The sequence below is a fragment of the Alnus glutinosa genome, chromosome 14 (genome assembly GCF_958979055.1).
Source record: "Alnus glutinosa chromosome 14, dhAlnGlut1.1, whole genome shotgun sequence".
Classification (NCBI taxonomy): domain Eukaryota; kingdom Viridiplantae; phylum Streptophyta; class Magnoliopsida; order Fagales; family Betulaceae; genus Alnus; species Alnus glutinosa.
The window spans coordinates 24,031,626-24,057,828 of NC_084899.1; the positions used below are offsets into that span (position 1 = coordinate 24,031,626).

General features: G+C 35.9%; 2 protein-coding genes across 4 annotated transcripts; both read right to left on the reverse strand.

Annotated features, from left to right (window-relative positions):
* Positions 1 to 341: 341 nt before the first annotated feature.
* Positions 342 to 6,114, reverse strand: LOC133857230 (U-box domain-containing protein 3). 3 transcript variants are annotated; one of them, XM_062292413.1, is made up of 5 exons: positions 5,883 to 6,114; positions 3,922 to 4,202; positions 3,393 to 3,509; positions 1,318 to 3,207; positions 342 to 809 (listed from the first exon to the last, which is right to left on the reverse strand). In XM_062292413.1, exons 1-5 carry the CDS (start codon positions 5,890 to 5,892, stop codon positions 744 to 746), a joined length of 2,364 nt encoding a protein of 787 aa, XP_062148397.1. In that variant the 5' UTR covers positions 5,893 to 6,114; the 3' UTR covers positions 342 to 743. The 3 variants fall into 3 exon arrangements, with proteins under 3 accessions (XP_062148397.1, XP_062148398.1, XP_062148399.1); XM_062292414.1 differs by having other exon boundaries at positions 3,922 to 4,207; XM_062292415.1 differs by lacking the exon at positions 5,883 to 6,114 and adding an exon at positions 4,399 to 4,430.
* Positions 6,115 to 18,215: 12,101 nt separating this feature from the next.
* LOC133857977 (putative E3 ubiquitin-protein ligase XBAT34) lies at positions 18,216 to 25,080 on the reverse strand. The gene is made up of 9 exons (XM_062293376.1): positions 24,850 to 25,080; positions 24,145 to 24,259; positions 23,747 to 23,827; positions 23,539 to 23,627; positions 23,343 to 23,434; positions 23,027 to 23,108; positions 22,448 to 22,550; positions 20,655 to 20,740; positions 18,216 to 19,117 (listed from the first exon to the last, which is right to left on the reverse strand). Exons 1-9 carry the CDS (start codon positions 24,967 to 24,969, stop codon positions 18,434 to 18,436), a joined length of 1,452 nt encoding a protein of 483 aa, XP_062149360.1. The 5' UTR covers positions 24,970 to 25,080; the 3' UTR covers positions 18,216 to 18,433.
* Between the last annotated feature and the right edge of the window lie 1,123 nt (positions 25,081 to 26,203).

A 26,203-nucleotide genomic window follows, 5' to 3' on the forward strand; every position in this document is an offset into this window, starting at 1 on the left:
AATCCGCCTTTAATAAGCACATGAAATTCTACCTAGCTACGCTCCTATGATTTAACAACCCATACGATCTCCAATTATTCCAAAAGTTTGTTTTCTGTCTCACATTTACGGGAACAACGGACCATCAACATGACATTATGGAATACTACCACAACAAATAAACTAATAATTTCCGATGGAAGACTATATTTGATAATGTTATTTAGTGTAGGGCTGTAGAGCTTCATATATGCATACCCTTTAACTAGGAGTAAACTCCACATGCTAGGTACCTGTAGTAAGCTACAAATAGCGGATAACCCAGTTGCATACCACTAAAACTGGAACTTTGGCACAACAAATAGCATAAATCGATACTGTGGTTCTGCAGCAGATTTACAAGAGAGTCTATATATAAAGCATAAATGCTGTAGGATATAAACAATATGTACAACAGTGAAGACCTAAAAACAGCATAAACACCTTGCTGACTACATTATACGTGGCCAAGCTATGTTCTCAGGGAAACTAACAGTCCTAAGTTTAAAATCCAATCCCATTATGCACTTCATAAGAAACCCATCACTCTCCACCATAATGGAGGAAAAGAAAAAATCAAGACTAGGCTGCAAATGGATATAATTGAGAACGAGAAAGAATGTAAGAAAAAGAACCCTAAAGGAGCGTCTTGGAGAAGAGCAACTGACAAGGAGGAGAAAAATGAAATAGATATGAGCAGCAATAAACCAACAAAATTTGTCTCTTTACGATTTTCCCTTCCCTGTGGCCCCTTCTCGCTGATTCCGGAAGTGACTGAGAAGCTGTTGTGCCTGCATGATATAAAATAAAATCTATCATCATATTTGTTCCACACATATAGATCATTCTCACACAATCACAAAGTTTGGACACAAATCTTGTATCAAGATACAGTCGCTAATATAAATACAATGATAACTGGCCACAGCCGACTTCCAGGTTTCCTATATGCAGCAAGAAATCAATAGTAGCTTCAAAATATTCTAGTCTTCTGAGACATTTTTTGGGCATGCAACATGCAAGCTTTCTAGCTTGTGCTATACAAATGGATCACTCATCTGAGGTTACACCATCGAGAAATTATAAACATGAGAAAAGGAGTGGAGTTACTTTCTAGAAGAAGAACAGCAATTGATCAAATTTGGGAGGGGGTCAAAAATATTTTGATTGTAAAATTCTCAATTTTTGTCGTAGAAAGAAGATCAATATTAAGGCCTAGGTCGATATTGATACTATCATCAAAAGAAACAAAAAATAAAATAAAAAATACTAAGACTGGGCATAGAAAGAGCTGTGTACCTTTTCCTTTGCTCTTGGTGTGCCAGACTGAGATAAGGCAACCAAGGGAGGGACAGCTCCTTCTTGCAGAACCAGGGTACAATACTTGGGACTGTGAAGGCAGAGTTGCAACAGTATGGAAGCAGCATTTTCCTTTCCCCTCTGAGATCCTGACTCAACAACCTCAACTAGTAATGGGATACCCCCTTCCCGCCCAATTGCCAAACGCCCCTCCCCAATTGTAGACAGGTTTGCTAGGAGAGCGACAGCCTTGTCAACCATCCCAGTAGCAGGGTCCATCAACCCAACAAGGCACTTAACAGCTCCTGCTTGAACTATACGAGCCTTATTTTCATGAAAAATTGATAGGTTAAACAAAGCAGTAGCAGCATCTTTCTTCCCTCTAAGAGTCCCAGAGGCTAGAAGATGCACCAGTGCTTTAACCGCACCAGAACGACCAATTTTTGCTTTGAATTCTTCTAATCCAGAGAGGCTGAATAGAGCTGCTGCAGAATTTTCTTTGGCTCCATCATTTCCCGTTTCTAGAACATGGATAAGTGGTTCTATAGCTCCCACTTCTGCAACCATGGCCTTATTATTTTCATTAATTGATAAATTTAAAAGGGCTGTCACAGCATGCTCTTGTGTTAGCCTCATTTCTGAATATAGCAGTGAAATCAAAGGTGCAATAGCCCCACACTGGCCTATAAGGATGCGATTCTCCATGTTGTGCTTTGCAAGAAGCCGCAATTCTTCTGCAGCCGTAGTTTGCACTTCATTTGAATGACTCTTAAGGTCTTCAATCAATTTCTTGATATGGGAAGTAGTGGTTAACTCATCAGATCCCGAGTCCGAAAATGGGAGTGAGTTTCCTCTGAAGTAATTATGGTTTCCATTCCCTGCTACTTCCACTTTTGTTTGGGAGCTGTCAAATTTCTTTCCTGATAACCAGGGAGATAATGCTTGTTCTTTATATTTAGGAGAAGCAGCAGGACATTCAATTGTGATTTCTCCAGACAGCTCATTCACATTTTCATGCTTATTAGATATTCTTGACACCTCATCCATTGCTGGAGGCATATAATCGATGCTGGAAATGGCACTCGATGCTGATTCACTCCTGCTATGAATATAAGACTGTTCTGGGGATGTATGTTCAAACTTTTCTGTCTCCCTGCTTTGGCATCCGTTGGATTTTTCTCCACTTAATCTAGGAGAGACACCACTCTTTTTCTTCTCAAATCCATTTGATATTGATGTTGAATTGCTATTTTGTAAAGAACAAGGGGAACAAACTGCGTGGATTAAACCTCGAGGAGAAACTTGATCTGATGGGGATGGCAATGAGACAAAATTAGTGGACTCAGAGTTGTGAAGCTTTATATTGTTTTCATCACACCAATTTGCTATCATGGCTTTTACTGTATAATTGGTGATGAGATTTGTGTGTGCGAGTGTTTGATGAGTCTTTGGGCAAAGAGTAAGCCCATGATCAAGCCACTTTTGGATAGAAGACCTCTCGTAGGTTTGGCCGGAAGCCACGATTACAGGATCCAACATGAGTTCCAACGATAGAGGGCAGCAGAAGTATGAAGGGATTGGGACACCACTCGTGGCTTTAAAGCGCTGAGTTTTCATCATGCAATCACGAATCTGGGAGACAAGATTCACAATTTGGTAGATTTGATCTAGTTCCCTTTTCACTTTGTTGACTTGGGCATTTACTCTCTCTTTTTCCACAGAAATACTCTCTTTCAAGAGTTCCTGGTTTGATGTCAAACTAAGCATTTCAATAATCCCCATAAGATGTTCGGTGCAGGGAACCATATCATCTCTTTGACTTCTAAGAGCCTCTCCTATATATTCTGTTATTCTTTCCGGCTTCAGACATTGAAGTTCCTGCATACAGTGCTGAAACAGTTCCAGAAATTAGTCTCACAATTGCCTTACATGAACAACTAGTTGAGTGATAGCTATTTAAAGCCAGTACATAAACACTTTTTGAAAGGAAATATGAAATTTGCGAAAAAAAGAATAACAAACAGAAAGTTTGTCAACTAAAACCAATATAAAAACAATATATGCAGACATACTACCTGAACACTAGTTAAACTTAAAGTAGATGGAGATGACTGTATTAATCTGCATAATATGTGACAAATCTCGAGAGATGAGTTCCGAACTTTCATCAGCAACGGCTCACTCTGCAGAACCTGGAGATATAACACATAACTAATTAAAACAAATACATATGGAAAGTCATCAAACCACCTGCCTCCCAACCCCCAAAAACTTACACTATACTTTATAATGCTCCACTGCATTTCCAGAGCACATAGGGATAGAAAATAGACATTTGCGATCTGATTCAACTGCTGTTGCAATATTTTAAAATTGCTTCTATTCCCTATGATTTCTCATAATTCAAATAAACCAGAACATAATTTCATGAAATTCATAGCTGACATTCCTTGAGCATGAGCCAGAAACTAGGTTACCAGTAATACTACTACTGTTGAATACTGTCTTAAGTAGCACTTTTTTTTTTAAAGGGGGGGGGGGGGGGGGGGGGGGGTGGGGTTTTACAATTGATCCTGGAAAATAAGTTAGTAAGAGGTTACTTACACTGCAAATTTTGCTCATTTTTGGAGACCAGTTTTCAATGAACTCCCTAGCCTCATTAACAGCCATGTCCAGTTCTTCACACTGTTTATATAGGATTTCATCTGAAGGAATTATGGAATCAACGACTTCATCAAGAACTGCTTTCAAAGGCTTTAATACACCAACTAGATCTCTGTAATCTTTCTGAATAGGCAAAGGTTTCATTGTCTGGCATGAAACTAGAAGAATGAACCGAGAAATGCTGTTGATAAGACATTTTACAGATGTTGTGTCCATCTGACCTGTTCTGATTAAAAAAATAATAATAATAATAACAAATATAAAAATAAAATAAAGCAAATTTGTGAGCATAAAATCATTGTTAGAACATCTTGGTAAAAGTAGTCTACAATTATAAGAATTCACTTTGACAATGACTAGGTTTTCATTGTTATAACAAGGGGTTTGCTGATTCTAGAGGACAGAATGTCCACTTACCTATTATAGACTCCAGAGCTTGAAGAATTTCTTAGACTAGTGACCAACATTTCATGCTATGTATTCTTTTCCTTTGGAGAGATAAGAAAAAAAAAAAAAAAAAAAAAAAAAAAAAAAACCTTATCAAGTGGTTATCCTTATACATAGCATACAAGAGCTAAAGAAAATTTTACCGATAAATATTGTTTTAAACCATTAAGGATGAAGAAAAACAGAATTTTTCCTGGCAGCTCAAGCAACTGTAATATGAAAGCACGAAACAGTAAAGGAAGAATCCATATCTAGATTCACTATGGCGCTGAAATGAGTGATTATTTATAGAACAGAGCATTTACAAAGCTACTTCAACCTTGATGTCAAGTACAGCTATCATCTAGTGCTAGCCTGCTAGGTGCTATGCTGCATCTTGAGGCATCCTGACTACGTCATGTACCACTGTTGGTTGCTTTTGAACTGAGTACTGATATACAAGAAAAGACACCAGAAGCTTGCACAGAACTAAATAATGCAATTGCTCAATACCATTTACGTGTCCCACTTTTTCTTATATGGGGAACCATGGAAGCAAGCATAGAGCATATAATCACTACTCATATCGCTTGAAAGTGTATCTTATATTAAACTGAGGAAGATATATGGTGACCTAAACCTTTTGGCACAGAGCTTCTGGACTTGTGCACATGACATTGATGACAAGATGACTTTGAGCCACAAGTCCTGAAATACAGCACCCCAGGGACATGAAGCTAAGCTTATTTGAAATTTTGCCTTCGCTACTAGTAAAATGTTGAGTTTTTGGCACAGAATGAGGAAACTCAAATTGACCAGACCATTCATTATTGGTGCTTGCAGAAAGTGTCTAACTGTTCTTGCAAATTTGAAAAATAAGAAGACAAACTTTCCTGAAGATTTACATATTCCCCACCCATTGCTGCCTTAAGCGAAGCCTTTGGAGCTTATACTGACATCTTGTTCACCCTACCCTTAGTAGCTGAGAAAAGCTTCTTTGGGGGAGAATTATATATAATTTTTACAGTTTTCACTTTTTACCCCAGAAAAATAAGAACCATAATTTGGATAGATTGAACAGAATCTCCCATTTATGGGAAGTCATATAAATAATAAGATTCCAAATATTACATATTTCTACTTCCAACTTTTTTCAGCAACAAACCAGAGGGTATGTAAATTTGCAAAACCAACAATTGTTGCTTCAAACAGCTAAAACAATAACATTGTAAAACCAACCCAAAAAAATCCTCATCAAAGGAGTGTCAATGTTAGAACACCGACTTTCTTCAATCACACCCTCAAAATTTCACACACGACCCAGAAGAGCTCCTTACGGCTTAAATCCAATACCAAAAGGAAACCCCAGCTCATTTGGTATTCTACCCATCAACATATTTCACGAAACACTCACATATTTATGAAAAATGCAACATTTCATCAACAAAAACCAGAAAGTTTGAATTGAAGCATACCTTTATGCATGTGGCTCAAGCTTGCATGTTAAAGCATGAACAGATCTTGATGAACCCCAAAGCTTGAAACTTCAACATGAAAATCTATATATAACAGATTAAGATTAATCTTTGATAACAAGTACAAGCCTTCAGCCCTGCTTTCCTCGCAAAGCTAAATATGAGAGAGGGAGAGAGAGGGAGAGAGAGAGGTGCAATAACTAGAAATGAAAAAAATTAGGGAAAAGTTAAAAAAGGTTAAATTGGTGGGGTCCAATGTAGTTGCAGATTTGTTGGGCTTTGTGGGGGAAAGTTTAATCAAGAAGATAATATTAAACAGTGGGATGATTAATATATACCATACTTTTATATTGCACAATATTAATGTGTGAATAGTTTTCGGTACAGTGTGGAGGGCATTTTTTTTTTTTTTTTTTTTTTTTACACCCTTCACACCCTTCCGATCACTACAAAATAACTAAAATTAAGAAATTCTTTCAGGAGTCTCGCTCCGATGCCTAAATTAGCTTCTAAGAGAAAAGTATATTCAATACATAAAATAATCAGTCTTTAGTTTATACCTAGAGTATGGGCCTATTTAGGATGCGTTTGGGATTGCGACTTCGTAGATAAAAAGTGAAATTTTAAACCAAATCACAAAAAATGAATCGTTTTAAAATTGCGTTTTTAAAAAATTGCACTTTAAAAACGTAGAAAATTGTTTTTTCAAATCGCAGCCAAGAAGATACATTTTAGAAAACGTGAAATTTTAAAGGTTAATCTGCGATTTTAAAAGCCAAACTGCGATTTTGCCAAACACTTAACTACATTTTTAAAAATCATTTTTTCAAATCGCACTTTTTGAATCGCAAACCCAAACGGACCGTTATAAGCAAAGAGGTGTACTTCCACTTAAATTTTGAGTTTCTGGAGTTTGATTTAGTCTTTGAGTCCTATTCTCATTCAACTAGAAGTTTGACTGTTGATCAAATTATTCAAAGAATCCTTATTAGATCCGGATTATGACTACAACTTCAATTCGACTTGGAGTAGGGTTATTCCCAACAATTACCTCCAATTCCCTTATCCGAAGCATGCTCGGATAATGAAAATTTTATGTTTCGGGAAATCCGAGCCTTGGCTTGTTCCGAGGCTTGAACAATCTTTAGCTTCCTACCTTCGAATGTCTCGGGTTTAACTGCTACACTTCCTGGGGACACTGGGCGTGTGATCACACTCAAGACACGCATTTTTATCTTTATGGATACCGACCTACCCCCCTGCCTTTTTATTTTTCCTTAAGGTTTTCTCCCTATCTTTGGAGATGGCTCGTGCCTCCTGAAAACTTGCTAACCTGCAAATCGGGAGTTACTTGACAACCGATGGTTGTCTCATTTCTTTGTTTTCTCTACAGGGTTGTCTCACTGGATTTGCCTTAAGGTTTTCTCACATCATTGTTTTCTCCACAGGGTTGTCTCTCTGGATTTGTCTTATGGTTTTCTCTGCAGGGTTGTCTCCCTGTCTCTCGGCTGGGCCCTGGTCTCCTTGTTTTTTAGTAGGGTTTTCTCCGCACCTCATTCCTGTTAAAGAAGTGACATCAACGTTTCCCGATGTCTAGACCGAGAACGCTCCGATGCTTAAGTCAACTATATTCTTTTATTTAGAATATACATATTCCCAAAATCTAGGGAATCTTTTGTCTTTATTATAATTAGCCTGAGTTCAAAAATGATAATCTAGTTCTTTGAAAATATAAATGCGAAAAATAAGAGTCTTGCTCAGGACTCCTGACGGTCCCCACTATCTGATCTTGGCTATAATCTCATGTTGTCTTGTTTCTCTAAGTCGTGAACTACTACTTCTTCGGTCCTCTATTCTATCTATATCCTGATGGGGATCATTCACTCAATCCCTCTCATCTCGTTGAGGATTGTTTCATGGATAATAATCCTGATGCTGCTAGTCCCAACGATTATGGGGCTTGTTATTCCGTGGTTGATACCTTTGCTCTCCCAAAAACTGAACCAGCTTGCCATTTTTGTATGAGCTCCTCGATTAGCAACCTTAGGGCTATGCACCCCTTGGTGTAATGACCTGCTTGTTCATGGAAATCACAGCATTTGCCTTCATTATTGTAAAGAGGATTACTTGGTATCTTTAGTGGTCAGGGAAACTTTGGATCTTTTTTTATCTCCATGAGGACTTCTGATATCCCGGCATTAAGAGATGTAAAGTCATAGTCCTTAAACTTCTTTGCCTGCCTCTGCTCTTCCCCATCGGCTTTCCTAAACTCTTTAATTTTCTTTTCCGAGGCTATCTCTTTGGGTAGCCTTGAACTAGCCATAGCCTTCAGCGACTTTTCCTTATTGATAAATTCTTCTACCTTATCCATCAAGCCTTACAGGGTACTTGGTTGCTTCTGAGGCAACTTCTTCACAAGGGGCTCATCGGGTGAAATTCCCTGATAGATGGCAGCAAAGACTATATCCTCGGTTTGATCTTCAACCATCATCTTCTCTGGTTGAACTGGGCCATAAACTCCTTAAGAGTTTCATTGTTGCATTGATACAATGTTAACAAGTATCCCGATGGCTCTTTCATATCCGCAAAGCCAAAAACTCCGTCAATAATATTTTGCACAACTCATTGAACTTATCAACTGAATTCGGGGGCAGCTTTCCGAACTAGTCCCAAAGAGAGTAAGAGGGAAGGCCCGGCACGCCATTTCATCGAGTGTCCCGTGGAGATCTAGATGAGCTCAAAAATTATCCAAGTGATCAAAATGATCCCCGCCTCCAGCATAATTCAGGATCTGAGGGACTTTGAACTTCTTAGGTAGTCGGTAGTTTGCTACCCTTCTAGTGAATGGTGAACCAGTACCCAACAAGAGCTTGTCCACCTTTATGGATTTGCTTTTATCCTTCCTTTCCATATTCATGTACGTGCACATTCTCTCTAATTCAGCAACAATTCTGCTCAGATCTTCTGCATCTTCCTTTCGATCTCCATGACGATTGATCCTTCCGTTCCTTTGTTCCCGATGATTATCCTTCCGGAAATTATCTTCTTGGTGATTGTCCTCCTAACAATCCTTCTCCGAAAGATCGTGGCCGTTGGCATGGCTATTGCACTCTTCTTCATGCTCATCTCGGTTTACCTCAGGATGGGATTGTCACGGAATTCTGAGCACCAATTCTGCATTCTATTGTGTTAAGGCTTCAATCTGGGCTTCCAATACTGCTATGCGATCCTGGTCTCTACCGCCCGGGGGAGGGAACGGTGGAGGTTGTGGTTTGTTATGAACTCTTGGATTCGAGTTTGGTTGAATAACCGGCTCCGGTCGGATTCTACTCTATCGGTTTTTTTTTTTTTTTATATGAGAAACGAATAATCGTTCTCACAGACGGCGCCAAACTGTTGGGATTTTTTTTGTACTGTGTGAACTGCACGTTCTTCGATATTCTTCGCGCTTCCTCAATCACTACAAAACAACTAAAATCAAGAGACAATTCCAAGAATCTCGCTCCGATTCCTAAATTAACATTACTGTTTATGAAAAAATGAATTCTAAAATGGATTTTAGGATCAAATAATTACATAAGGAGCAATACTTTTTTATGAGCTATGCAACAAAAGTTGGTTCTTCAGGTTCAATAAATTTATTCAGTGATAAAGATGTCATTATAATTTTTTACTAAATTTACAGTTGGAAAAAGTTTATCTTTAAATTGAACTAGCTAAAATTACACTACTCAATCTATTAAATCGATATATGTATTTTATGTCAATTTAATATACTATATTGAAAAATAAATTTCTTCAAATCCACTAAAAAAAACTTTGTCCAAATTACCAATCCCAACCAAGAAAGCCTCTCTCCCACAAATGCCAAAGCTTTTCTTTCGATCCAATGGGACACACAATGTCACCACCCGAACTCCTATTATTAAGACAAACATAAATTATAATATAGAAAATTAGAAATCGTGGGGATTTTTTTTTCTTGAATTAATTAAATTAATAATAACTCTGATAATTGTATCTGCAAAGATAAATTAATAATAGTAACACTATAGATGTGCTAATATTTGCACTTATTTATCACACCAAGTTATAGTGGAGCTTGAAAACATTTTGGCATCATAATAAATTGAAAATACAATATAGCAATTCAAGTTTTCAAAAAAAGTATTTGCAACGATGGCGATCGCCTTGTCACAATTTTCTGGTAATGAAGATCAAGAACGAAGATGTAAATACGAAAAATAAGGCGGATGCGAACGAAGATAATGCCAATAAAGATAATTAATGTTTAGATGTGTTTATTTTTTAATAGTAAGAAGTGCAAATTGTATAAATAATACGGACAAAAGGTTCATAAAAAATATTTTAAAAAAGAATAAATAATTATTACATGATGCTTAGAGTAAATCAAGCATGAAAATCTTATAAATATTTATAGAAATCCTACAATATTTTTAATCATTTGCAAACACAAATGCTTGAGAAAATATTATATTTACGTCAGGTTAATGTTCTCTTTTTATCTTAAAAGCCACAACAAAATAATAATAATAATAATAATAATAATAATAATAATAATAATAATAATAATAATAATAATTTATTTCTTCTACTGAAAAGCTAGATAAAAAGACAGGCAAAAAGTTGGCAATTTGCGTCACTCCAACCAGTATGAAAGGTTATAGCACCTTCATGGCGTTGGACCATTGAATCATTAACATCTAACTGTGAAGGATTATATCGAATCAATATAATACTTTTTTATTTTTGCTTATATGTTAATTTAACAATGAAGGGACATCATGTACAGTATTTGAATTCTTTTAATTTATATATATATATATATATATATATATATATATATATATATATATATATATATATAATCTCATCGATCAATAATTTATTTTCTTACCCAAATAATCAAAACCCTAAACATTAGTTAGAAAGTATCCCTATCTCTCATCGATCTCTCATTTATCATGAATGATGTTTGGAATACTACAATATTTATTTTAATTCTTTTATAAATTCACATGGTAATCTATGTTTTATTAAAGTAAGTGTTGCGTGAACTGATATGAGATAATTAATCTTTTAATAGTTGATATGATAAATATCATATGAAAGTGCGCAACATCATATTATAAATATGATAAATGTTGTTAACGTGCACAACAATGATGAATAATATAAAATGAAAAAAGAGAGAGTATGAGAAAATCAAGACACAGATTTATGTGGTTCGATAATGTGCTTGCGTCCACAGGAGTGCGACTATATTCAATAATGATTTAGAGTTATAATATAATATATTTATAACAAAACCCTATTGTACAGATAGATATGAAAAATCTTAAAATACCCTGTACCGTACTGCGATGCTCCACCAACTGGCTACTATACTGATACTCTCGTATTACTCTCTATGCTCAATAGAAATGAGACACTTGTTCCAACATTAAATGTAATGTTACCTATCATGTGACAGTCCATTTATTATGTAAATTGTCAAATCAATTTTTATAAATTGATATAAATGTATACTTTTTTTTCTTTTCTTTTCTTTTTTAACGAAAGATTTGAGTAGTTCATTGATCAAATATCACGAGCATAAAGCTCTTACATCACAACGTATAAAGCTTTGCAAAATCATAGCTACATGCTACGAGATTACATAGTCATATAGATATAAACAAAATTCTTACAATAAAGTAATATTTATGACTTTCATCTTCTGCTAACTCATGTATAAAAATAGTTAAAGAGCAGATCTGCTCCGAGCAGACAAGATCTAAGACAAGGTAGCTAAATATTATAAAAATTTATTTAAACCAACCGTAAGAAATAACCTCTCACACCAAACCTATCGACCATAAATGTAATACTTCTATGGCCGTACTCTTATCTCATATGTTAATTTTCATAATCAGTGTGCATGAATTCTCCAACTTTTCCGATTTCTAAACAATTTTTTTTTTTTTTGTTGACTTTTATTGGGGACCATTTAATCATTGCTCTTTTAAAAATCCATGAAGTCATAAAGATTCCGGAGCATAATCGATTGTTTAGATATTTCCAAACCCCAACAGTTTTCAAATGATTAATTAACAATTGTATATATTATATAATATAATAGGCCATCCAATCTAATCCATTCTAGTTTAATTTAAAAAATAGAGATCTAATGTTAAAGTCGTGTGAGGTTTTGACCACGCGTCGACCGACAAATTCTTTTTTATTATTATTTTTTTTTTTCTTTTTTTGTTTGTTTGTGAACTTATATAGGAGTGGGGAACGACCCCACCGCACTTTTTGTGGGGGTTGAACCACCCCACAAAGGCATTGAGGGTGGAGTTACCTCCATTGCCCCTCAAGGCGTAATTCTCAACCCCGCAAAGGTAAGCAAGAGTGAAGTCACCCCATCTCCCGCTCGGTGGAGATGGTTCTCCACCCTCGTAGATATGTACAAGGGAGGAGCTCTCAACCCTCACACTCGTCTATGGGGTGGATATCTACTCCTATCGCCCTTTGTGAAGTGGACAGAGTTGAAGCCACTTCCACGACCCTTCTCTTCATAATTGCCTTTGTTTTTATTGATGTGTCGTGGACAATATAACATGTTTTATGTTAAAAGGTAGACGAAAAATTTAACAAATGGACCTATTTGTTAGTCGGGCGAAGCTCATGACTTTGATCGTCAAAATTATAAATTCATATCCTTATTCACGAAGTCAAAATTCAAAGGATTGTTGGGACAATTTTCCAAAAAGAATCAATGTATTGCACGTGTTATATCCGATTATCAAAACTTTTATCCATAAGCCGATTTGACGAAAGGTACAATGATGGTGTTAATTGAAAATAGCAAGACAAAAGAAAAAGACAGCTCGCATGAAGAAATTAAGAGTCAAAGCCCAAATTAAGAACACTCAAATAACAAAAGTTGCGTTTAATTTCAACTGCAAATGACCATTTCCTGCACGTTTTATGATCGCAAACATTCTCTCTGAACAACTTCAAGCAGAAAAGGACAAGCAGCCCTCGTTACATCACACTATTAACATGTTCGAAAACGATGCTCTCTCTCTCTTTTTCTTCTTTTATTATTATTATTATTATTATTATTATTATTATTATTATTTTTTGGCAAATTAGGCTCAAAGTCAATGCTCGAGATTATGTGATGGAAATTTTAGATAGAATTTACTCTTAAAAACACTTGTAAAGAGAAGGTAATAAAAAATTTATATATATATATATATATATATATATATATATATATATATATATATATATATATATATATATATATATATATATATATATATATATAATTAAGATTATACTTATACTATGTGAAACATTTATGGTCCATTTGGGTATTGAATATTTCGAATATGAATAATATTCTGAATCTGATTGCAGATTTTAAGGCAATGAAAATGTGTTTGAATGTTGAATATAATTCAGATTCTTTTCAAATATGTGTTTGGGTGTTGAATTTTTGAGATTGAAAAAAAGTGTTTTATAATGGTAGAAAGTGATTTGATTGTATGAAAAGTTGTGTATAATAATTGGTTTTGGGACAGCTGGTAGCCACCCCTTGGGAGGGGGGGTGGCCGAGTGCCACCCCCAGACCACTGGGGGTAGTCGTGCGGCCACCCTCGGCCCTAGGGGTGGCCCAAAAGCCACTCCTAAGGCTTTCGGGCCACCCCGAAATCCACGCGGGTGGCTCAAAAGCCACCCCCAGGGGGTCGCAAGGTGGCGCGCGGCCACCCCTCGACCCTTGGGGTGGATGTGAGCCACCACCAGAGGTGGCGCCGGCCACCTCTGGGGGTGGCTCGTAGGCCACCCCATTTTCCTATTTTTCTAGAATTTTTTTTTTTTTTTTTTTTTTTTTTAGTTTTATTTGCCAGCTTTTGCTAGTTGAAAGAAAATTCTGCTCGAAATTCACGCGTCAATTTCATAATTTCATCACCTCGAAATTCAAATCGCATTCAAAACAATATTCAAGAGTCAGCTGGGTTTTTGAATAAAAACCCGATTCGAATATTGAATAATATTCGAACCAAACGCATCATTAAAATCATAACATATATACCACCATTAATCTAGCCTATAAGTCACCATGTATGTGGTTCGACTACAAAGTTATAACCCATTCAAAAGCATACTCGATGTGGTGGTAGGCTCTGATACCAAATAATGTAATTTTTGAATAGAACTTATCCTCAAAAACCGACTTGCAAGGAAAAAGTGTCCAAAAGTTTATATATACATACAGTTAAGATTGTACTTAAATCATGTAGGACACTTAAAATCTTAACATTCTAACATTTGGAGGCTGCTAAATCCATTTCTAGCTAGACGTTGTTTGTATGATACATTGTAAAATGGGATCCAAGCTCCTGCCTGTGCGGGCTGAGAATACTCGGCCCAAATAACGTAAATTTTGGATAAAACTCACATTTGAAAACCGACTTTTAAGGAAAAAAGTGTCAAAAAGTTTATATATACACAGTTAAGATTATACTTAAATCATGTGGGACACTTACAATTATAACATTTTGAGGCTGCCAAAACCATCTCTAGTTAGATGTTGTTTGTATGATACATTGTATAATGAGATCCGAGCTTCTACCCTCGCGGGCTGAAGAGCCTTGACCCAAAAAAGAAGGATCATGGGTAAGAGAAAGGGTCCCAAATTACAAGAGATCTATGACCTATAAAATAACCTTGCAAAATCACTTGTATTTATTTCAAAGCAATTAAGTTGCAAAATTAGGTCACCAAAGACTGTTGCTTTAGTTAAGATAAGAGTCCACATCATTTGGACAATTGAGTGACTATTTTGACTCTCTTCAAGCTAGGCTTATCTCATTTCACCTCACCCCATGTGGTGGTTGGGCGCAGCACTGTGATCCAATTACTCACGGAAAGATGTCAAACTAGAATGTCTCAATTCCTACCCTGTGCTGGCTGTCTCTCAATTACTCTAAAGCAAATAAATTGGTAGGTCCATCTTAATTAACAGCTTCCTTAACCAGTGGTCATGGTGAATTGGTGAAGATTTGTTGGGAACTAGCACCGAATGGTCTATGTGAATTCAACTCTTATCTGAACTCCCAAAAAAGGGTAAGGGTGTTTTTTTGAAAAAGAAATAGGGATAACTTCACAAAAGAGTATTGAATTATACGCGGTTTTGAGACAATAATATTAAAATAACAAACGTCTCAAACTGGGATATTCACGTTTCCAAACATTTCACTTAAGGGTACTCTGTTAGGATTTGCTGTTAAATTCTAACAGAGTACCTAAAATACTCATATTTTTTTTTTTTAGGGAAAAAAAAAAGAGAAAAAAAATGCTAGGATTTAAGTGTTGGTCAAAATTTAACGAAATTTGCAAAAATACCAATGTCTGAATCTTTGAAAATTTTTATAATTTTTTTTTTAAAAAAAACTAGGGTATTTTGAAAATTTTGGTAGGATTTAACAGCAAATCCTAACAGAGTACTCTTAAGTGAGACGTTTGGAAACGTGGATGCCCCAATTTGAGACGTTTGCTAGTTCAGTATCCTTATCTCAAAACAATGTATAATTCGATACATTTTTGTGAAATTATCCCAAAGAAATAATATAAATGAGATACCAGTCGATCAAAAGGAGCATCATTCAAGCTTTCTTGCCTTTCATTTTTATTTTTATTTTTTATTTTTGTGGGCAAGTGAGATTGCATTAATAAAAGAAAAGATAATACAATAAGAGGAGGTGAGGCACCCCAATACAGACTTTAATACAAACAAAACTTAATATTATTTTGAAATGGACCAAATTAATGTCCAGGTCCAATAGTTTCTTTAACTTTCTTAGCATATAGTTCAAGAAAATGGTTGTTTAAAACGGCAGTTTTTTAGGCAATCTAGAAGATGGGTTGTCTGAATAAATGCCTACTGCAATTACCAAAAAATTTAGAAGCCACGGTAGGAATGATAGCATTAATAATAATTATATCAAAACTGCATGTCGTAAAGGAGCGTTACTGCAATAGATATATATGTTATCTATGCACAAAATCTAATGGTGAAAATTTGTGTTCGCGTGTCGAGTTTGGATCGTATTGAAGTATGGATATAAGAATATACATGTCAACCTTAAATCGTCCAATTTAATTAAACGTATTATACCCATCAACTTTAACCAGCTAATTTTATGTTGGGTTCATATCGGATTCACGAGTCGTGTAAAAAATTATTAATTTTTATGTCGTGCGTCAAATTCAAATCGTATTTATACATAAATATAAAATTATATTAATCAATCATAATTCGACTCATTTAATTAAATTGTTAAATCTCCCGACGTTGCTCGGCTAAATTTATATTAAGTACAAAATTATAAATTTAAAAATAATAATAATAATAATAATAATAATAATAATAATAATGACACGTCTTAATCCATCGGCAAAGCAGAAGTAACATAAAGTTTTATATATGACACCAAAGCATTATTTCTGACGCCTGACAAAGTTGAGTGTCTTCCCTAACTTTTGATCACAACCTACCCTTCTATTAACTTTAATTGTGCTTACAAAAAAAATATATAAAAAAAAATTATCCATTGCCAGCTGAAATCTGATTAGTGTCCTGACTCCTCTCTAGCTAGTTCCATCAATGGCACCCCACACCTTCCATTTTCATTGAAATAAAGCAGCTGAATCATTAAAGTGCCCCAATTTTTTATTTTTATTTTTTCTTGTTTTGGCTTTTTTCTTCTGGTGGAGGCCCCCTACCCCTTCAGCAAAACAAAGCAAAGGGCTAAAAAAAATTCTACACTAGGTCTAGTCAAATATTAATGAAGATAAAGTTCAAAATTGAATTAGTTTATAAATTCCTTAACCACAATTTGACCTCATGTTCATTTTTCAAAGAGTAACGTTATTCAAGTACAATTTTTTTGAATAATAAGACAATAAAAATTAAAAGCTATTGAATTAATAAAGAAATGACTAATTTTTACTGTCATGATATTTTAATTATATGATAATTATATAATAGTCTATTAAATAATATTATTCTTTCTTAAAAGAATGTGCTTGCACTCCAAACTGGTTTAGAGTAAAATTTAGCTAGTCTCGGACAAGTGCAGAACTCACCTATTCAGAACAAGAGGCCTCACACACCGCCCTCTATGCCAGTGAAATTGCAATCAATCCTCATCCCTTTGAACTTTGATAAGCTCTTAATGTTTTATATTCTCAGGTCAACTAACCTAATTAATTGGGTACTACAATATAGTATTACTTAAACAATATCTTTTTCCTTGATTTGATAAATTTTAGATAGCATATACCAATTTTGCCGTGTACGTCATGTTGCTGGTTCAAAGGACAGATTCATTAAAGATATGTTTCCCATGTGGGGGGTGAAGCTTTGGGGAAAAAGGAAAAGACCAAAAAGACTTATGAAGTCTAATCAGAAATTCTGAGGCCAAGGTTTAAGCTTGAGCTTTTCCAGCTGAGTAAAGTTATGAACAGTGAAATGCAGTAGAGCAATTTGCTTCATGTGATCAACTAAAGTCTACAGAACTAGTGCCCATGCAAATGTTCGAGCAAGTTAAGACAACTTCAAGATTTTTGTGAGATTCTATGAAGCATGCCATGTGCTGGTCTGTTTTCATATAAATGGAAAGTAGGGTCACTTGCAGACTTGCAATTGTTATTTGTGGGCTCTATAGCTATGAGCAGACATCATCAAAAGTTTTGGACACATAATAAGACACCAAATGAAACATCTAAGTACTTCTTTCGTATGTTTGTGGAGGGGTGTTTTTCGTTTGAAAAATTGTTCTCACGTACAGTTTTGGATAATTTATGTTTTAAACTGTTTGTTAATGTTTTTGTTTTGAGAACAGAAAACAAACGATTAAACATAAGCTTTGCGTTGACTACAATTTGTACGGGGAACAAAATGTTTATCTTCAGCATCAACTTTCAAATAGCAAATAATCATTTGTAAGAACTAATAACCCCTCATTTCATATAAATTATGGCCAGAATAAGGAAAAAGAAAAGTTCAATAATCAATTGTTATCTCCAAGGTTGGAACATAAGCAACCATGTGCATAGCATACTATTGAGGTGGAGAAAGAGAGACAGAGAGGGAGCAACATTTATAGTCAGATATAAGGATGAAGTTCCTCTGCTTCCACTCTAAGCGAGAGATTACACACCACCGACACCACTTGAGCAGATTCATAAAGGCAACAGATCGGATAGCTCCTTGTCATATTGCTACTTTTATGTACCTTGTACTTGCAGTAAGAGTGAAAAAAAACAGCTTTATTAAAGGAGTTAAATAAATGTAGTTTGAGCAGTTCCCCTTGCTATACTGTACATTCAAAACAATCACCTTGTTGCAGTCTGTACAATTATGTCCACAAACCAATACACGTATGTCACAAGCTCGTAAACCAAAAATAATATTAAGACAAATATGTCAGAATCTTGAACCAATCCCAGCTCCTTTTGTAATTGTTCACTTATCAGACAGCATAAAGCCTTACAACTTGATTTATCTTGGCTCGGCATACAGGGCAAGCACCTTTCTTGGCTTTGATCTCATTCAAACAACACATGCAACCAGCCATATGACCACAGGGAATGCATGCTCCCTCTATTGGAGCTTCCCAACATATCACACATGAGGTAGAACTGCCTTCATCTTTCACATCATTTGTTACAGAACCTCCATCCTCTCTGGCTGGAATGGACCATTCCACTGGGCTGAAATCAATGGGTGGGTAGTGGATTGGCCCTTCGTCCAAAACCTCATCAGGAATAGGTGGAGCAGATGGAACCGAAGCTGACGAAATGGGTGTAGAAACGTTATTGTTTGTGGGAACAACGGGGGAAACATTGTTGTTGGTTCGGGCCTGTTGAGTTGGATGGCCAACTGGCCCTGAATCAGGCAAACCCCATCCATTGTAGTCTTCTTCTGATGGATTATCCATCCATCCACTGCTGCCTGCATCTACAGTTGTAGTTCCTACAGTCGTGCTCCACCCATTGTGACTGGCATTCCCAGCAGAATCTCCCCAACCATTTGTGCTAATTGGTTCAGAGCTCTGGTGAGTATTTGGAGGAAGTGGTCTATCCGCTGCAGCAGTTTGAGGTGCAGCTTCTGGAGTTGAGGTTAAGGTGTTATAAGGCACCGGGCGAGGCATAACCTGAAAAGTAAAGAAATTATAACATACACTAAGCAGTGTCTCGTGAGATCTTTAGGCTCCAATTGGATCTTGAAAAGGATGAAGCAAAAGAAATCATTAAATTGCTTAAGGTTCCTTCTTCAAGTACTTGTACACTTCCATTTACTTACTTCAATCTTCTAAATATCCAACCCCAGGCTCAATTAACAAAAAAGAATAGCATCGCTGTCAATTCTCTTGGAAAAATACACTAAGAAAGCACAACATACAGGATAACTTTTCTAAAGCATAAGTTTCCCCTGTTCCACAGGTCTAAACCAAGAAAACCCTGAAGTTCTTTTAGAACAAATTGTAAACCAAAGGTGAATTTCATAATCCATTGAAAGTCTAATACAGTGCTTTCAAGATTTCTATTTACAGGAAGATGATCATGGTGCAAACAAAAAATAAAGTACTTGTTCAGATTTGAGTATAACCAACTAGGGGTGAGCTAGCCCCCACGCCCCATTGTTTGGTTCAGAAGAGATTGGACTAAGCTTACTGTTATTTTCCACGCTGGGCTGATTTTGGTAAAAGATGAGCCAGAACTTGAGTTCATTCCAAACCTGGGCTGGGGTTAGCTAACCCAAGAGGAAGCCCACCCGATTTATCAAGGATATCTACATATAGTATCCTTCCAGATATCTAATAAACATTAAATTGGTCCCTAGGATCTCAAAAATTGCTTTTGTTTGCTGGTCAAGAAACATAATACTAACCTAAATTGCTTGGGGATCAAAACGCTCTGCTAACCTTGATGAAAATCTAAAACACCTTGCTAGCATTACTTCATAATAAAATCTATATTAACTTTTAATTGTATTAATCATAGACCAGCCCAAACCCAGCCCGAAGCATTTCCAAACACAATGGGCTGAGCGCAGGCTGTACACTTCAGAACTTATTTTGGGTGGGGCTGAGCTTGATGAAGATTTCCAAACACTGGTAAGTTTCCCCTGCACACTTCAGAACTTATTTTGGGCTGAGCTTAGGCAAGCCTCCAGCCAGCCCAGTTGACCGATCTATAACCAACCCGTCATCCTTCCATAAAATTAGCTACTGTTAATGTGCAAGCAGATTCTCCCATAGTTAAAGCTGACAGCAATTTCCAGTATTCAAATTAATTTGTCATTACTATGTATCAGAAGATTGTTTTTTTTTTTTTTTTTTTTTTTTTTTTTTTTTTTTTTTTTTTTTCTTATAGGTAATAAACGAACTCCATTTCCTATCATTTCAACTTCAAAATCCGCATTCATGCAATATATGCTTATCTTGGTTAAACAAGTGCCTGAAAGAAATAACAATATTTTTTATACCATACAGGACAAATTATTCTTAACAAGCCACTACAAACATTTTATTGCAAGCAAGCAGATGGTTTCCAATTCTCTATGCAGTCATCCATACCCAACAAATTTCAAAAAAAATTGCTTCCTATCTTGTATGACATGTGAATAGTGGCAACATGAACAGACCATAGAGTTGAACTACAATCTGTAAACGCTTTTTGATGGCATACCTGAGGAATTCCTATGCATGCATTATATAACCGTTGAAGTTGCTCTTTATCACCCTCGATGGCAGACGCAAGCTTATACCGAGTTCCTGATAAGAAAGATATGATCACTAGCCAGAAACAGCCCAACAAGACAGCAAGGAGAACAGACATTAAATATATAGTATTACAAAACAAGAGTAAAATGGTGTTCAGTAGAACATGTCTCTTTACTGTGCATATTTTAATCGTTGCATACTCAACTAACGATGATCTAGGACATCCACCTCAAACAAGTAAATTAGTAAAGCCTATTCTATCAATTTAAAGTTGCTAAATGAGCTTATCATGATACCCACTTTTCCACTCAAGAAAACCAATGGTTAAAGGAGACTGTAAAATCAGGAGTCGACAAAGAACATTAAAACATTTGTGCAAACATAGTATGAAATAGTTGATTAACTCTTTGCATGCTGATCACTTCTAACTTTGCTGACATTAGAGAGAGAGAGAGAGAGAGAGAGAGCGCATCAGAGTGGCAAACACAGTAGTTAGACACAAATGGTAAGTGAGGTTTACGACTGCACTAAAGAGGTCACATGGCACTTACATGATTATTACCACTCAAAAAAAAAAAAAAAACTACCAATTCAGTATTTAAGAGTTCCATGTATTGGTGCAGTTGGCTACAACACTGTTTTGCTTCAGACCCATATGCTCACCACCAAATATATAATATACTGGCAGTTTGTGAATAACTCTTATTATATAATAATGTCATAGGAATGACTTAAAAAGTATAAACCAGGAATGCAAAATTTAAAAGACACATAATGAGATAGATACATTCCAAAGGACTGGATTTTCCACTATAAAATAATATCAAATACACCCCCCCCCCCCCCCTCCCAAAAAAAAGGCAAATATTTTAAGTACCAATGTATCCATCCCTAAAGCACATCTAATGACTAGTATTTTAGTCATGGGAACATAAGTGTAATGACCCAAAAAAAACGCTAGCCACATCTGCGTTACCACACCAAAATGACTAATAAAGTTGCAATTGGAACTCTCCAGAATCACTTATAAAGCTCTTTCACCTAGTAAAGAACCAATGTGAGACTTAGCATCTATGAACACCTTTATAATCCACCCACTCAATGTGGGCAATCCATCTTCTCAATGTGGACTAACTTTCTAGAGTGTCACAATCTTCCCTACTCAAAACCCCAACGCCCTTGTCGAGGTCTATGTCATGCAGTGCTTCAGAGTCACATGGAGTTACCAAGTTTCTTTGATACCATTTATAACGACCCAAGGAAGCCCCATCTGCGATATCACTCCAAAAGTACTAATCAAGTTGCAATTGAAGCTCCCTAAAATCACTTATAAAGTCTAGTCTCACCCAATAAGGAACCAATATAGGACTTACACATGAGCACCTTTATATTTCACCCACTCAATGCGGGCAATTCATCTTCCTAATGTGGGACTCAGAAAAGGGACTAACTTTCTGAGATGTCACAATGAACAAGTGAGAAAAGCAAGAGAAAGTAATTTAATAAACCAAGCTGACACTTCAACTAGTTAGGTCCTTGAAGAGAACTAAAATGCAGACACAAATTTATGTCTACTTAAAAGGAAAGATTCAAACAGCAAAATTTAGAGACATTAAAGGCTCAATACATGCCTTGTTCACATGCGTCCCCCCCCAAAAAAAAAAATCCATAAAAAGAAAACAAGAAAAGCTTCAGAGTAAGATGTAACGAAAATGGTGTTTCTACTAGAGGATAACAGTTTCATCAGGATGAACTTACTGGTAGCCTGGTCAAATATACCAAGCACTGGATCTGTTTGCTGAAATTTGGGTTCCTCAATTTTGGCCTTCCAAAGAGCAATGACCGAACGAGGCCGTGCATCCTGTTCATTGGCCAAAATTACTGTTCGAAAGATGTACAAATAAATGTGTAGGATATGAAAGTGTAAACAGTTTCAATATTTTAAAGTACAAACTATAAGTCATATTACCCAATTCTTAGGTGTTAATCAAGAATTATTTCTCAAGTTTTTGGAACAAACTGCCATATGGACATCTATGCTCCAGTTTTAGGGGGAATGTTAACAGAATTATGCATTAGTCAATGCCATATTGTACTATCACTTCATAAACAATAATATATATATATATATATAGATAGAGAGAGAGAGAGAGAGAGAGAGAGAGAGATAGAGAGAGAAATGCCAGCCATTCTCTTTGGTACTCTCTCATTCTATCTTTTCTCATCATCCAGTTTCATAACAGGTTATGGCAACCAAAAAGAAAAGAATATTTCATCAACCAGAGAAATTCAGATCACAATTCCATAAACAACTTCACCGATTATGTTCTGCCATACCTGCAAAGTAGGATATGTGATGAGCTCCATTTTGAGGGGCATTGTTGAATTACTGGAACCAAAAGGTATAACAACAACCCAACTGCAAGCAATGAACTCGAATCAGCGCGCGCGCACGCACACACACACACACATATATATGCATTGTTTTGAATGATAAAACACTTCAATTTCTATGTATAACTTGCATTTGTGATGCCCCAGAGCTGTAGGAAAATATTAATAACATAATATCGTTTTTGCGAGGAAAATGATTCTATGGGAAGGGCATAAAAGAGAATGCATTGATAATAGAGAAACTGGATGTTATACATACATTTTTCTTGATAACAGTTGAGGCACTAATGCTTCAAGAAAGCCTGGACCATAATATTCCCGCAGCCAGCCAGAGAAGTAGCAAACATGATTCTAAAGAGCAAAAAAGAAAAGTAAAACTTCGACCACGCTAAACTATACAGATACAGATAGAGAACTTTTTGAGTAGTTCTGATTTCTAAATTTGTCAAGCATACCTCAATGACACGAACAACATTGGCATGCCCCTTTGTTCTAGCAACACCAAGTGGAGTTTGACAATCATCATTCCTCACCAGGGCATTTGCTGAAACAGCAATCAAACTAGTTCTTCAGACATGGCCAAGTAATTGTTATACTAAAATACGATTCAAGGTTTATTCTCAGTAACAAAGAGTCAACCCAGATTAAGAGTATAAGACAAACCTCCATTGGAAAGAAGTAGCATAACAGACTGTTCCAAGCCTCTTTTTGCTGCATGATGTAAAGGAGTACCTGCTTGACTCCCTGCCAGAAATTAATAAATTACAAAAAATAATGAAGAAGATTGAATCAAGCTTGCATGTTCATAGTACAGTTATCGGTTAAACTTCCATACAAACTTTAATTTACTACATTTTTTATTATTTTTATTGGTATTATTATAAATAACTTCTTACTGATTCAAGATACAGATGTGGAATAAATTAAACATGAACGACTTTGTGTTATGCACAAGATATGCGTTTGACTTCCAAAATATGACTTATAGCCAATTAGCCACTACCATTTGTAAGATAACAATCAATGACCCAGCGGACAACGTCTGACTTTCACAAGCATACCAGGACGATAAGCATTGACGTTAGCACCCAATTCAATCAGAGTTTTGGCAACATCAACCAGTTCAGGATTCATACACGCCACAATGAGAGGGGTCCTTCCTTCTCTGTCAATCCACTGTGACCAAGAAGAAGTGTTCAGTTTCAAAACAGATAAAATCAAGATGATTGCTTCCATCAGTTATACTTGTCAATGTCAAAGACTCAAAGCTCTTATCAAAAAAAAAAAAAAATGTCAAAGACTCGAAGCTAATAACTGGCTTCTTTGTGATTGAAATAAGCAGTTCACTATATACACTCAACTTGTTTTCTTATGAATGGAGGAAGAACTATCCTACAAATCACATCATAATTTGCCAGTGGGTTCATGTGATTAACATTCATGACATGTCCATCAGTTCTTCACTTTCAATAACCAGATTTAAACGTACATTGCAACACAATTGATGACTATACAAAGACCCATTTCCACAACATATCCTGACTTGACAAATTTACTATTTATGGTTTATTCTTGCACAAAAATTGTTGGTTATAGTCGCCTTTTTGTACACTCAATTCCCAATAACCAGACTTAATGCTTCCACTTGATAACTATGCGAAAACCCATTATCCTAGAATGTCCTAAACACAACAAAAATCAAGAACAAGATGTAAATCAGTGGCTTTGAAGGTGCTGAAAAACGAACATGAATGAATCAGCTTTACCTCAAGGCTAGCACCTTCTCTGCATAGAGCTTTAACGGCTTCCACGTTTCCAGTGCAGACCATTTCATAGAGCAACTCGGCTCTGGATCGTTGGCTCATGGAACCATGATTTTGGCCCATAATTCTCTCACCGAGCAGTGTTCTCAGAAACTTAGCGAAGAAGGGATGTCTTTCTGAGAGGAGACTTCCGATGTTCTTCGAACGTTTTGGATTCCTTGAAGAAAGGGTGACGTGGCACCCTATCATTGAATTTATCATTTTTCTATGGTCTCTGTGGCAAATATTTGGATCCTCTGTTAAAAAAATAGGATCCGGCTTCTGTGGGTGCTGTAATTTGATGGATGGCTAAGATTGATTCAGACTTTCATTAAAGCAAACGGTGGCGTTTTAAACTAAGGTAAAAATGAAACCCAACTTTCTCATCCTTACTGTTTGATGCCGTTAAGCCGTTAAGGAGGGTAGCGGGAGCGTCTCTTTTCAACAACGCGGGAAGGAGAATTTTATACGCCTGGCTTACTGATCCCACTGGCTTATACTCTGTTCTGGCTTCCTCTTCAGTCTTAATCACAAAGAAAACAAAATTCCAACAAAACATTTAAGGTTACAGAGAAGTGCAAGCAGAAGATATTGTGCGGAAGAATTTCTGAACATTATTGTGAACACAAGCAGATATGGGATCGAGTTTGCATGAATGTGAATCAGAACCTTTTTTTCCCGCCGTAGACGTCGTCCAAGATGCCTCTGCCAGGTTAGTTTTGGTTTTGGTTTTTTTTTTTTTTTTTTTGGTAGAAGTTTTTCTTGTTTCTGAAATAAAAAAAAAGATTACTTTTTTAAATAGTGTATTGTGTGGAAGATTGGAATCAGAACCTGTCCAAAATGCCCCTAACTGGTTAGGTTTTTTTTTTTTTTTTTTTATTAACATTTTAGAAGTTTTCTTGTTTCTAAAAAAAGAAAAAAAAGATTACTTTTTGAAGTAGTGTTTTATGTGGAAGAATTAGTTTGTAGAAGGGATGCATTTGTTTTCTTGCTTTATTCATTGGAGAGAGAATCAGTGAATGGAAGAAGGGGGGATTTTGGAGTTTTGGTTATGTTTTTCTGGTTTGGCTGATTGAGAATGCTGTTCTTAAAGTAATTAGTATATGTATACAGAAGACATTATAATGGAACAAAAGCAATGAAAATCTTTATGATTTGAAGAATCATGCTAAACTGTTCTCAGAAATCTGCATATATTTTCTTCTTATTGTATTTATATAGGCTTCATGGCAGGTAGTATCATAGTTAAAGGACCTTTTATGTTGGTGTTTGATCTTAGAGTAAAGTCCCTTCTTATTCAGCATAGTGATTTATAAAC